The 14779-nt window shown below is 50.7% G+C and overlaps 1 protein-coding gene across 1 annotated transcript in view; it reads right to left on the minus strand.

Annotated features, from left to right (window-relative positions):
- Positions 1-14779, minus strand: part of SAMM50 (SAMM50 sorting and assembly machinery component) — a 30706-nt gene that overhangs the window by 4615 nt on the left and 11312 nt on the right. Inside the window, exons 7-14 of the mRNA XM_027540557.1 lie at positions 14588-14675; positions 13313-13441; positions 12745-12816; positions 11222-11308; positions 8367-8437; positions 7048-7115; positions 1593-1739; positions 435-576 (exon numbers count right to left, since the gene is read on the minus strand). Of these exons, the coding sequence (XP_027396358.1) occupies positions 435-576; positions 1593-1739; positions 7048-7115; positions 8367-8437; positions 11222-11308; positions 12745-12816; positions 13313-13441; positions 14588-14675 (804 nt within the window). The remainder of the gene's footprint in view (positions 1-434; positions 577-1592; positions 1740-7047; positions 7116-8366; positions 8438-11221; positions 11309-12744; positions 12817-13312; positions 13442-14587; positions 14676-14779) is intronic.

Consider the following 14779-nt stretch of genomic DNA (forward strand, 5'->3'; position numbering starts at 1 on the left):
TCCCCCTCAGCACAGACCAGCAGCGCAGGCCACCACCTCCAGCCAGACTGCCCGGGGGGCTCCCGCTGCTTGACAGCAAGTGCAAATAGCGTGAGGTGGGGGGACGAGGACACCCCACAGCCTGTCCTCCAAATCGGATGGAAAGAAAAACCCCGCGGAGGAAAATCCCTGTATTTTCACTCCTTTGCCAACTATTCAATTTCTCCTAAAGTCCTGAATCTTAAAGGCTGTTGGTGAAGTGACTGCTGCTGCTGAGTTGCTAAGTCGCGTCTGACTCTTTGTGACCCCATGGACTGTAGCATGCCAGGCTTCCCTGTCTTCTGGAGTTTGCTCAAACTCCTGCCCATTGAGTGGGTGATGCCAGTGATGAAGCAGGCTCAGAGCACAGTGACGGGAGAGGGCCACGTGCCTCTCGAGAGGACCCCCGCACCTACCTGTCCCCACGCTGCACGCCCATGGGGACGCAGTAGTTGAGCTCCAGCCGCGCGATGTTGCCCAGCCTGAGGACGATGCCCGCCCCGTAGGACCAGCGGATGCACTCGGCCAGCTTCCGGATGTGGGCTTTGGGGCCCTCCCCTGAAAAGAGAGGGGAGGGGGGCGTGACCAACCGCACGTGGCCCCCCACGCGCTGTCTGTGGACAGCCCCGGCTCTCTCCGCGTGGCCTCCGATCATCGTGAGAGCCAGGTCGAGCTCTGTGAGGAGAATGCACGAAAGTGACACCAGGTCCCAACTCAAGACAGGGCTGGGGACCACACCACCTCGCCGCCCCAGGAGGACGCAGGCCTCTCAGTTCTCTGGGCCCGGCGCCTTCTGGTCCCTTTTCTGTATTTCCCTGAGCACCCAGGAAGCCTAACTCCAAGCCTTGGTTTCCAGACACCTCCCATGTCTCTGCTGCTGGATATGTCTGTGCCCCTCACCCAGCCCTGAGCTCCGAGAGGAAGAGACCGGCTCTGTAGCCTTAACGACTGGCACAGAGTTATGTTTGCTCGAGAAATGTTTGCTAAATAAATACCTTTTTTTTTATTTGGCAAGAGAGCACCAGATGATTTTCATGCATGTTTCAGTCATTTGGCCAATCGCTTTACTCTGGGCATCGTATCAGATGACGTAGGCATTGAAGGTGAGCACGCGTGTGCATGCTCAGTCGTGCCCAGCTCTTCGTGACCCTATGGACCGTAGCCCACGAGGCTCCTCAGTCTGTGGAATTGTCCCAGCAAGAGTACTGGAATGGGTTACCATTTTCTCCTCCAGGGCATAGTTGGTACATTTAAAGATGACATAATCTAAACCAGGGGCTTCCCAGGTGGCTTAGGGGTAAAGAACCCACCTGCCAATGCAGGAGACACGAGGGACGAGGGTTCAATCCCTGGGTCGGGAAGATCCCCTGGAGAAGGAAGTGGCAACCCACTCCAGTATTCTTGCCTGGAAAATCCCCTGGACAGAGGAGCCTGGCGGGCCACAGTTCATGGAGTCAGACACGGCTGAGCAACTGAGCACAGCAATCTAAAGGAGAAAGACACCTACTCGCGTCCCGTGCCTTTAAACATAAGGTCAGGTGTGCCGACTGGCTGCTAAGGAGTCCAAGTCTTACCGTAGTTGAGGTTGCAGAGGTTCCCCGCGTTGAGGAAGAAGTGTGTCCTGAAGAGCTCGCCAAAGCCGCCCTGGCCGGGCCGGAAGGGTAACGGGGTGTACAGGTGCAGCCCACCGGCCCAGTAGGCTTCCCCGCCCAGGTAGTCACCTAGGCAAGGAAAGAGCACAGATCAAAATGAAGTCACAGGTTCAGGACCACCCCGACTGCCCACCAGGAACAAGAGTGAGGGGTGTGCTGTGATCAGGACACACTCCATGCCTGGGCCACGAGCAGCTGCTCTTCTAACCGCTGAGGCCGTCAGCCTCCTTTTAAACAATGTTTCTTATTCTCTTTGTTTGTTTTATAATTTGCTTTAACTGAAGGAAAAAAAAAGCTAATACGTCATTTAGGAAAGAATGAAACCAGTAATTGATCGTATCTGTGAAATGCTTACAACAAGCGAACTAATGGAAATCGCTTTCTCCACAACTGCAGATGACTAGATCATTGTTGCTTGACAAATGAAATGCATTATTCTGCAGAAATTTCAAGACCGCACTACAGAGAGACAAAATGCAGAAAATGTCTCCGCAGTTTCTGGAAATGGTCAGACTAGCTATTAACCCAAAGGTACGGAGGGCCAGCTCCCCACTGCACAAGGACGCTGTCCCAGCTCAACGTCTTCAGAGAAGAGGCTCGTTCTCAAAGGTTCATGACCATGTGGGGTTTTTTTTGTTTGCTTACATAATGCATAATAATACAAATTACTTCTACAATTGTCCCTACTATTTCAACTACAAATAGCCACAACATTAAAACAACAACAAAACCCTCTGAATTGTTTATACTTTGTTACTAAATACTATTTGTAAAGTGCCTCAGTCTCCTTTAATACAAAATGACCCGACCATGACAAAGAAAACTGCAGGTTGTCTCCAAGATTAACCTCTCAAGGGATGAACTGCTTATTAGAGACTCCAGTGTCTCCTCACCCCGGTCAACACTGGAGTTCTAGAGGGAACAGCGGACCGAGAGCAGGAGGTCAACCGGGCCTGATGTTCATTTCCCAGCAAGTGCTCCTCTCCTTCCTTAAATAACCTCTTTATTCTCATCATGGGAGTATAAAAAAGGAAATTCTCCTTTAATTTCTACCATTAAGAGAAAACCAGCTAACATCCTGGTGTCCTTCCTTTCAGTGAATTACAATGAAACATTAAATAAGAAAATAAAATGTAAGTATATATATACATATCTTTCAGCCCTGATTTTTTTTTTTCATTTACTGTACTATAAGCACTTTCCTCTAAGACTGCTTATTCTTTGAAAATGTGATTTTGATGCCTGAACAATCAGATATATGGACCATAATGCAATGACCTGTGGTTCGGTCGCTAACTCATGTCTGAGTCTTTGACCCCACAGTCTGTAGCCCACCAGGCTGCACTGTCCATGAGATTTCCCAAGCCAGAATACCGGAGTGGATTGCCATTTCCTGCTCCAGGGTACCTTCTGGGCCACAGATGGCACCTGCCTGGGCTCCTGCAGGCAGTCTCCCGCACTGGAGGCTGATTCTTTACCGACTGAGCCAGCAGAGAAGCCCGATGTGACGGCCTACCCTTGACTACTGTCCTGTCGGTGTTCAGCTTCTTGAGAGTGGACGTTAACCTGTGATGGGCTTTCCTGCACACACACGTTTTTAAACCGTCTTGAAGGATAATATACACACAAAAAGCACACACATCCTAAGTGTACAATGCAGTGAATTTCCAGGCCCAGAACACACGATACAGTGAGCACCTAGACCAAGAGACAGACACGCGCAGCGCCCTGGGAGGCCCGGTGCTCCCCTCTAATCACCACCCAGGCCCGGCAACCATCAGTGTCGCCCGACAGCGCAGAGCTCTTTACCCGGCTGCCACACTTTGCACAGATGGAACACAGAGCGGGCACCTGCTGGGGCTGACTCTTTGCGGGGAGGCGTATGTTTCTTAAGTTTGTTCAGGCCACCCCATCAGTGGCCCTAACTTGCTCGTCCTCGTTGCTATATGATAAACCACAGTGTGAAGACACACCGTTGAGCTGCCTGTCCTATGGCTGGCGGGCATTTGGGTTTCCAGTTTTCAGTGCTGTTATCCACGTGTGTTGGTCACTCAGTCGTGTCCAACTCTTTGCGACCCCTACAGACTGTAGCCAGCCTGGATCCTCTGTCCATGGGATTTTCCAGGCAAGAATACTGGAGCGGGTTGCCATTCCCTTCTAGTTCTTGTATATATATACGTTTTAGGCTCCTGATAAATATTGTCAAACCGCTTTCATAAAAAGTTACGGCGATTTACACCCTTACTCACAGAATCCTACCAATGGCCTTTTAATAGGTAATTAAATAAAACATCACTGTGTTTTAATTTTCAGGCAAACGAAGACTCCAAAACTTTTATCTAGTCACTAAATAATACTTGCTACAGTGAAAAAAAGAAATTGTTACTTTTCCAAGAGAAAAGGACAGACTAATAAAAGCATCCTAAAAGCAAATGAAAAGAAGTAATTTATATTTTGTACAAAAATTTATGCTGTGGATGATCATTATTTTTAATAATATAAAATAAGACCAACAAAGATGTTTAAAAAAAGTTAAGAAAATCAGGATAGACTATTTTATAATATAATAACATGTGTCCTATCTAAATGATGTTTTTCATAATACATGGCAATTCTCTAATAAAACGTCAGAGACTGGAGAGAGTTCCCGAAACAGGATGCTCACACTCTGCTAGACAGACTATGACTGAGCACCATATAAACCCCTGAGGATACTCAAAACCCATCGATCTAGCAATTCCAACCTAGGACTTTATATTATATAGTAAAACTTACAGATAAGCACAAAGATTGAGTTAGGTTATTCACTGACACACAGTTATTTAAAATAAGAAAAAAAGAAAACAGTCTAAATGTCTAACACTTGGGATTTGGTTTAGAAAGGTCACAGTATGGCAAGAACGTGAAATATGCAGCCATTAAAAATGATAAGGCTTTTATCTTTCTGAGTCATTGCTGGTGGGAATGCAAAATGGTATTGCTATTTTGGAGGACAGTCTGGCATTTTCTTACAAAGCTAAACATAATTTTACCATACAATCCAGCAATTGCACTCCTTGGTTTTTATCCAAACGAGCTGAAAAATCTTACGTCCAGATAAAAAAAGCTGCACACCGATATCTCTATCAGCTTTACTCGTAATTGCGAAAAGTTGGATGTCCTGCAAGCAAGATGTCCTTCAATAGGTGAATGGATAAACCACCCTGTGAAACAGCCAGGCAGTGGGGGGAGTATTATTTGGTGATAAAAAGATATGAGCAATCAAGCTATGAAAAGACACAGAGGGCCGAGTCACTATATTGGACATCTGAAATGAATACAATGCTATAAACCAGCTACACTCCAATTAAGACACACACACACACACACAGAGCTCCTTAGACACACACACACACACACACACACACACACACACAGGACATCTGAAACAAATACAATGCTATAAACTAGCTACACTCCAATTAAGACACACACACACACAGAGCTCCTTAGACACACATACACACACACACACAGAGCTCCTTAGACATACATACACACACACTGGACATCTGAAACGAATACAATGCTATAAACCAGCTACACTCCAATTAAGACACACACATATACACACACACACACACAGCTCCTTAGACACACACACACACACACGTAAACAAAACGTGATAAATACATTGACCAAAAGAGGGAAAAAGATACAGAGGAACCTGAAATGCGTACTGCTTCGTCAAAAAAGCCAGTCTGAAAAGCACATGTACTGTGACTCCAACTATATGACATTCTGGAAAAGGCAAAACCAGGGAGGAAGTCAAGGTCAGAGGCTGTCAGGAGCAGAGGAGGAGGCAGGGAGGAGGGAATGAACAGGTGGAGCACAGCGAACGTTCGGGGGTGAACGCTCGATGGACGCGTGCCGTCACCCATCTGCCAAAACCCGGACACTTCACAGCACAGGCAGGGGATGCCCACGGGAACCATGTGGCTTAGTTGGTAGTAACAGGTCAGTACCTGGAGAAGGGAATGGCAACCTGCTCCGGTATTCTTGCCTGGAGAATCCCATGGACAGAGGAGCCTGGTGGGCTACAGTCCATGGGGTCGCAGAGCGGGACACAACTGAGCCATTTAGCAGCAGCAGCAACACGTCCCTGCTGGCGCATCAGCTGTGACACCGCCCCACGCTAACAGAGGGCGCTGGTGAAAAAGGGTCCCACGGGCGTGTATGGTGAGCGCTGCACTCGGTGCCCAATTTTTCTGTTAAACCTAAAACTACTCTCAAAAATAAAGTCCATTACACAGGGTATAGAGTCGACGACATTTTATGAATCCCTACACTGCACAACTAAAATTTATGTAATATTATAAACTGACTATATATCTCAGTAAACAAGCTTAATGTAAACGTGTGAAAAATTTGCAAAGTGCAGAAAAACACTTTAAAAAAAATGTCATTCATCAGTCCCATCACCCAGATAAAACCATAACTAATGTTTAGTTATATTTTCTCTAAGTATTTTTATAAAAATGCATGTTTATTGTTTACTTTTACTATATGCATTTTTTAAAATTTTAAATAAAGTACACTACTTAAAAAAATTGTAGTTTGTAGCCAGGACATGGAAGCAACCTAGATGCCCATCAGCAGATGAATGGATAAGAAAGCTATGGCACATATACACAATGGAGTATTACTCAGCCATTAAAAAGAATACATTTGAATCAGTTCTAATGAGGTGGATGAAACTGGAGCCTATTATACAGAGTGAAGTAAGCCAGAAAGAAAAACACCAATACAGTATACTAACGTATATATATGGAATTTAGAAAGATGATAACAATAACCCTGTATACGAGACAGCAAAAGAGACACCGATGTATAGAACAGTCTTATGGACTCTGTGGGAGAGGGAGAGGGTGGGAAGATTTGGGAGAATGACATTGAAACATGTATAATACCATGTATGAAACGAGTCACCAGTCCAGGTTCGATGCATGATACTGGATGCTTGGGGCTGGTGCACTGGGATGACCCAGAGGGATGGTACAGGGAGGGTGAAGGGAGGAGGGTTCAGAATGGGGAACACATGTATACCTGTGGTGGATTCATTTCAATATTTGGCAAAACCAATACAATGTTGTAAAGTTTAAAAATAAAATAAAATTAAAAAAATAAAAAATTGTAGTTTGTCAATGAGAAAATAAGCAGCCATAAAAAAATGATAAAGTACTTATTCTTATAAGCATCTTTTCATATACTGTTACTGAGGGGGTGGTAAGTATATATTATTTTGTAATTTAAACAAACAAATACAGGGTTCAAAAATGAGATGTAAATGCAGCTTCGGTTTTTTTTCAACATGGTGTATTCTGGGAAAGGACAGACCTTCGCTCTGTGGCCCGACGCTGTGCATGCTGAAGCCCCGCACGCTGGTGGGTCCACCAAGGTAGAACCTGGAAGAGGGAAGAGCTGTCAGAGGAAGTCGCTGTCACACACCGCAAGTGCAGAGGGCATGCTCGCTTCTGGGGGGCCCACATCGCCACGCGCTGCACATCTCAGGACTGGGGAGATGCACGCGAGAACGGAGAACGCCGTTAAAATCCAAGCTTTGGGGGCGGGGAGATGCTTCATTATATTAAAAATTGTATGTTCTCTTTGAGTATGAAAGAAAAAAGTTCACACGGGTTATCGTTTAGTCGCTTAGTCCTGTCCAGCTCTTTGCGACCCCCATGGACTATAGGCCGCCAGGCTCCTCTGTCCATGGGATTTCCCAGGCAAGAACACTGGAGCAGGTTGCCATTTCCTTCTCACGTGGATCATCCCGATCCAGGGATCAAACCTGCATCTCCTGCATTGGCAGGCAGATTCTTTACCACGGAGCCACCAGGGAAGCCCCGTATATGTTATAGAAACACAGAGAAACATTTAAGAAAGTAATAAAACAATCCTGTCATTGCAAGCAGGGCTAACATTTAGGATTACAGTGAATCCTTAAACAACCCACTGGCTTCCCTTGTGGCTCTGACAGTAAAGAATCTGCCTGCAATGCAGGAGACCCGGGTTCAGTCCCTGGGTCGGGAAGATCCCCTGGAGAAGGAGACTGCAACCCATTCCAGTATTCTTGTCTGGGAAATCCCATGGACAGAGGAGGCTGGTACACTACAGTCCATGGGGTTGCAAAGAGTCAGATACCACTGAGCGACTTTCACTGTCTTTCACTTGAACAACTCAGAGGTTAACCCAAATATATCCTGCGGTCAGTCCTCTGTGCCTGGGCTTCCTCCACAGCCACAGATGTAACCAACTCCTGGCCACGCAGTGCTGCAGTGTACTGCTGAAGGATGCCCACCGACAGGTGGACCCCCGTGATCAAACTCACGTTTGTTCAGGGTCAAAGGTACTTACTGTTAATCAATTTTTTGTGAATGTGTATTTGTGTGAGAGTATATACATACAAATTTATGTACACATCTGTATTAAATTGGTGACATACTACATTTTGCATACATTTTTGCATCCTTCTTGTTTTTTAAAAATCAGCATAAAGCTATACAGGGTATTTTGAAATTAGCTTAAACCTAAAAACTAAATTAGAATGTGAAATAAGTGCTCTCCTAAATAGTTAAACTTCTTTTGTAAGAAACCAACCAGAAAGATCCAAAGGAAGCCACTTGCAAACCACCCATTCGTTTATTATCACTTACCTATCAGCAATGCTCGACGGTTTATCACCCATGGGGACCAACATTCCACCCCAGAGAGATGCGGAAAAAACCTATTGAAATAGAAACAAACAACCGTTTTCTTCCAGCGTTTCTTTCCTTCCTAGTATCAGCGGACAGAAAATGTGCTGAGGTCTGGTCATGGCCCCGCGTGTCCAGTGCGGAGCTCTGGGCTGGGGCGTGAAGGCTGCAGAGGGGAACGCCTGGCTCAGGCAGGGGAAGAGCCACAGCTCGAAGCGTTCTGAGGGTATCTGTGTAACTCGCAACTTCAAATTTCAAGACGTATGAGACATAAGCAAAAAAACAAGCCCAAACCCTCAGCAGGGCCTGGCTCTGACACTGGGCAGCACCCTCCCTTCTGAGAAGCCAAGCCCAGTAGCCATGCCACGGCCAGATGGAGGGGGACCAGGCCCCGACAAGGGAGTCGGCATCCAAAGGCCTCTGTGGCTTGGCCTCACGTCCTGAGGGTGCCTGGCATCTCAGGAGAGGGAGGCAGCAGATAAGAAAATGCTACAACTAAGAAATTCAGGGCTTTGCTGGTGGCTCCATGGTAACGAATCCACCTGCTGATGCTGGAGACACAGGTTTGATCCCCAATCTGCGAAGACCGCAGGTGCTGCAGAGCAACTAAGCCCGTGCACCCCAACTACTGAGTCTGCATTCTAGGGCCCAGGAGCGCAATGATGGGAGCCCTAGAGCTCGCACTCTACAATGAGGGAAGCTGCCACAATGCGAAACCCTCACAATCTGACCAGAGAAAAGCCTGCAGAGCAATGAAAGCCCGGAATGACCAAAAATAAATAATAAAACAAAGGAAAAAAAAAGAAATGCAGAGAAACACACGTCCAACCCAACCCTTGGGGACAGCACTTTCGTCTGACAGGTCAGGGTCGGGGCGGTGAATGATCCCATGCAGGGATCTGATCTTCACGCCATGTCATCCCTGCCCAGAAATGCCCCGGTGATGCCTGAGACCACAGTGGGCCCTCTGGGCTCCTGACCCCTGGCCGTCATCATGCACCCCGGCATCTCCTGAGCGCTCCCCACAGGCTTCTGCCCAACTTGTCCTCTTGGACATGCAAAGTCCACATCCATCAAAGCTGCCCAGAGGGCTCTTTTTTAGAAGCTTCTGTAGGAAGAATCGCAGATGAAAACCGGGGCAGAGTGGGCAGAGAGGGCCAAGCGCACGTTCTATTCTGAGAAATGCGTCTTTGCTCAACAACGGGACAAACTGCTGCAAAACAGGGCGAGGGGCTGGAGCCTGGTGCGCGGTGGGGCGGCCGCCCCTTGGACAAGACGCTCCTGGCAGACTGTCCTCCCCACCCCGACCCCCCAACGGTCATGACCTAAGGGGCGGGGGGCGACAAGGAGCACTGATGCCCCGCCAAGACAGGCCCACCGTGCCACGTGTCCCGCTGAGCTCAGTGACCACGGGAGCCCCAGGTGCCCCCACACCTAGGCATCTCCACCCGCTCCCTCCAGCACCGGGCACCCCAATTCTTCAACACCAGCAGGACGATGAGCCCACCCCCTGGTTCCCTCCTGTCCTGACTCCCCACTCACCCCACTGAAATCCCACGGCCTGTTACTAAAAATGAGCTGCTTTATGCACCTCACATGGCTGTCCCCGGGTGGGTTGGGGGCAGGGGGAGACACCCCTGAGGGTGGAGGGGTTCATTAAAGACGCCCCCCTCCCCCCCCCGACCAACGACGATGAGGCAGCACCCCCAAGGCCACCTTCTACCCCTTTAGTCTGCTGCCCTGCTCCTCCCGCCTCTCATCACCACCTGCCGGGTTACATATCCATCTCGGTGCTTGCGGGACTCCCCCTCCACTAGCGTGTGAGAGCACGGACTGCTTTATTTACTGGGGTGTTCTTGGTGCCCAGACAGTGCCTGGCAGCCAGCCAGTCTGTGTGAGAAGAAGGGAGGGATGGATGTACGCCGAATGGACAGGTGGGAGGACAGATGGGCGGGCAGACGGATGGACGGAGGGAAAGGAGGTCAAGGAAGAGACATCAAGGCATGGGAGGAGAAGGCATGATGCAGTCCAGGAGGGCTGGTGGTGTGCCAGGGAGCGGGCACAGGAGGGGACAGGAGAGAGCTCGCTGAACTCAACAGGAAATCGGCCCCGGCAGCCTCCAGAGAAGCAGAGAAAAAGAAAAGGCAGGGACCACATTCTGAGTGCGCTGAGTCCAGGACCGATCGGAAGCAGTGATAAACGATTTCACGGTCAGACGCGTGTACTGTTTCGTCAGAACTCGCGCCTTGCCCCCAGGTTCTGAGGCAGCAGTGGGGTGTGGAGGGCTGTCCCCAGCCACCCAGGCGCTAGGAAGAGTGGACAACAGGCACAGTGTCTCCCGGCCTGGGGCTCCACTGCCTCGGGCAGAATCTGGTCACTCGCTCCTCAGGTCCTGAGGGAAGCAGGAGGAACTAAACCAAAGCTGGTTAAAAACATTTAACACACAGATTCCTAGAGACACCCAGAGCCTAAAGACCTAGAAAAGTCAGGTGAAGACGCAGAATTTCTAGGGACGTAACATCAGGAGGCAAAGACGGAGGCACACTTGTCCTCCAGACACGTTTTTTGACGGCCCTGAGATGATGGTGAGTGGGGAAGGGGCTCTTCCGTGTGAGATGACTGACAGGTGAGTTTTAAAGGAGCTAACCATCGCTTCTCCCCAGAGCAGCCTCAATTCTGGCCACACTTAAGAGATGACGCACTTGAGCTTTAAGCGTGACTGTTCTCATTTCCTCTTCCGAGCTTTAGATATTCGGGAACTAGGATCTAGTCAGATTCCAGAAACACAGGTGACAAGCAGCTGACGAGATACTCACTGTGTCAAGGATGAGTTGTTTATTCAACTGAAGCTCAAAATCTTCTTTTAAGAAGCTCACGTCCCCTCCGGTGTAGCCAGCCAGCTCCTGTCGGGGAGGATCCTCAGGTGGGATGGAGCCCACAGACTGACTGCAGAGTCACTGCAGTCAGCACTACAGGCTGTTGTTCTGTATTTTTAGAAAGGCAACAGACCACGTCTGTGTCCCAGAGGCTGCCTGCTGGTCGTTCGGGACAGCATCAGGGGCCTGGCAGAGACACTGTCACCAAACACAGAGCGACCGCAGAGAAGTTGCTGCTTACATGCGCCAGGAAAACACTGGCGACACCGATGTTCATTACAGAGCTTGCTAAGGACGGTGGCTCAGGCGCAGAGAACCTGCCTGCCGATGCAGGAGATGAGGGTTCAATCCCCGGGTTGGGAAAATCCCTTGGAGTAGGAAATGGTAACCTATTCCAGTATTCTTGCCTAGGAAATCCCATGGACAGAGGAGCCTGGAGGGCTACAGTCCATGGGGTCGCAGAGAGTCAGGCACGACTTAGCAAGTGAACAGTAACAGGATGACATGACTTGTTCGGCCCAATCAGTGTTCGGAAAAAGAATATTAGCCCATCTCTCACAATTTCATTTTCATATGAAAATGGGAGAAGGAAAAGGCAGCCCACTCCAGTACTCTTGCCTAGAGAGTCCCGTGGACAGAGGAGCCTGGCAGGCTACTGTCCATTGGGTCGCAGAGTCGGACACGACTGAAGCGACTTAGCATGCATGTATGCATTGCAGAAGGAATGGTGACCCGCTCCAGTGTTCTTGCCTGGAGAATCCCAGGGACAGAGGAGCCTGGTGGGCTGCCATCTATGGGGTCACACAGGGTCGGACATGACTAAGTGACTTAGCAGCAGCAACAGCATATGAAAACTGGATTCCCAGCTGCTCCTCTGACACTGAGTTCAGGCAGACAGAGGGTCGGAGCCCCGTCCCCAGCCAGCTTCTCCCCGAGGTCGCCAGCTGGGCCCTGCCAGTGTCAGGGTTACAACCCCGGGCTTGTGTGCTCATCAAGGACCACCCAGGAAACCAGCCCCACCAAGTCCCGACTGGGCTCCTGTCTGTGACGTGACACAGCATCCTGGCACCTCATCCCGACTCAGCTCCGTGAAGGCAGAGTACCAGCCCCACCAAGTCCCGACTGGGCTCCTGTCTGTGAAGTGACACGGCATCCTGGCACCTCATCCCGACTCAGCTCCGTGAAGGCAGAGTACCAGCCCCACCAAGTCCCGACTTGGCCCCTGGTCTGTGAAGTGACACGGCATCCTGGCACCTCATCCTGACTCAGCTCCGTGAAGGCAGAGTCTGAGCAGAGGGAGCAAATCCAGGGCTAGGAACCCTGGGAGGGAGGGACACCCTCGCAAGCCATTCCAGAATGACCTTTACAGCTAAAGGCAGCTGCAAGTATTAACCACGTGACCGCCCCGAGGGACGCCCCAGTCCCCCAGGAGCCTGCGGGGCCACAGGGGAGGGACCGCTCACCTGGTTCACTTTCAACAAAGCACCTCTTTTCGGCAGGATGGAGGAGTTCCGAGAGTCGATGACCATCGAGTGCTGGAAGAGGTAAGGACAGGGTGTTTGTGCTTTAATATGGAATGACACTCCCTGAGCGCTGGCTGCTCACCAAGCTCAGTGCCGAGTGTTCCCTTAGGTGGCTTCACCTTCAGGAAAACCTCCCATTCTGTGTGAGGACCCAACAGAGTCAGGGAGACAGGGCATGTCTGCTGGCTGGGTGACTCCGAGCCCGTCCCCAGCCCTGTTTTCTCAGGGAGCTTGACGCTCTGATGGACGTCAGCTCAGCCTGCTTCCGGCTAAGACACCACGGTGGGCCCTTATTCCCTCCGTTTCCATGACCTCCGATGTTACTCAGGAAAAAAGGACGTGAGGCTGTGTCCAGATATTTACAGTGACCGGTCCTAGCCACCGTTCTAGCTGCCCCAACCGTGACGCGCTCAGTCCCTCCTGATAGAGGTAAACGCGATTCTCCCAACGCATACGGCCTGGCTGCACCAGGGCAGGCACACGTCGACGGCAGACGCAGAGCCCTTACTGAGAGAGACGACTTCAGCGAGTGCCCGCTCTCCTTCCGGACGGCGAAGGACGCGACCCTGGAGAGGCAGCCCAGCTCCCGCCAGACGCCCTCCCACTTGACCGTGTGGCTCGTCTTCCAGGTGGGAAACTGCGAGCAAACGCAGAGAACCGTCAGCCTTCATGCTGCGTGGACGCGGCGTCATCCCAGCCGGGGTCGTGGGGTGACGCGTCATTAGATTGTTAGCCAATCAAAAACTAAGACGCTCTGTGAAACGATGGGATGGGAAGAGACCAAGACAAGGCAAGCTGGGAAGGAGGGAGTGGAGGCGGGCGGGGCAGGGCTGGGGGAGAAAGCCAGGGTCGCCATCAGAGGGAAAAACTGTTTGAGCAGCAGGGCTGTGCTCTGAGCCAGGAGACGGACGTCGCTGGTCTGACGCTGCAGGGAACTTTATAACCACCTGGTTTCTTTTCCATCCGAAAGACCACGGGACACGCACCCCACCTGCTTTGCTGAAGCCAGGCAGGGTGACCCACGTGAGCCACCTCAGCCCCCAGAGAAGAGTAGGGAGACGGGGTCACAAGTCCGTGATAAGTGGAGGTACTGGGTGGGGGGCATGCCACAATAGCTTCCTGGGCCCCTCTCTGGAGATGCTCACCCAGCAGGGCATGCAGGGCCATGAATGTGCAGGAGAGGCAGAAGCAGCGGGTCTGAAGACCGCACGCGAGGAACTACTTTTACAAAGCACGTGCCTCAAGTCTTTCCTCATCAAACTAAAGCCTACACCAGGAGGGGAGGAAGGGGGACAAGCTAGAAAGGAAGGTAAAGAAGAGCAGGGTTCGTTGTAAAATTGAAAAATGGTCAAACAACAGTAATTCCACGCGATGCATCCCGCCGGAAGTGAACGCGCTATAAACCAATGATGAAAGCATCCGGTAACCTGATGTGACCTTAACTGGCTGTCAGGAGCGATCGATCTGAGCGTTCACGAGGAAGGACAAACAGACGGTGTCCCAGGAAGTCAGGGGCAGGGAAAAGACGCGACCGGGGCAAAGTACCTGCCGCTGTGGGAGTTGGCCACCCTCTCCGGCCCTGGCAATGGGCACTTGGCAAGTGGGGAGGGGCCGCCCAGGAGGCAGCTGGCAGCAGGACAGGCAGCGAGGGTGACCCCAGCCACGGGGCCCCGGCTCCAAGCTTAGCCCACTGTGGATGCGCGCCTGGCCCCGCCCCCTCGGCCGAGCCTGGGGATCAGGTCCCATGTAGGCACACAGAGGGAAGGACGGGAAAGCCACTCACGCTGTACTCTGCTGACACGCCTCGGTCTGTCTCCCGGAGCGAGCTCCAAGGGAACTGTCCCGTGACTTTGTATAAGTTTACGGAGAAACTAGAAGACAAGGGGACAGAGCTTTACACGCTGAGAAGGTGGTTATACCTGGAGCACCACCTAAATCAACAGATTCACAGCTACGCCTCGGGGCTCATCTGCAC

Source organism: Bos indicus x Bos taurus, chromosome 5, assembly GCF_003369695.1.
Source record: "Bos indicus x Bos taurus breed Angus x Brahman F1 hybrid chromosome 5, Bos_hybrid_MaternalHap_v2.0, whole genome shotgun sequence".
Taxonomy (NCBI): domain Eukaryota; kingdom Metazoa; phylum Chordata; class Mammalia; order Artiodactyla; family Bovidae; genus Bos; species Bos indicus x Bos taurus.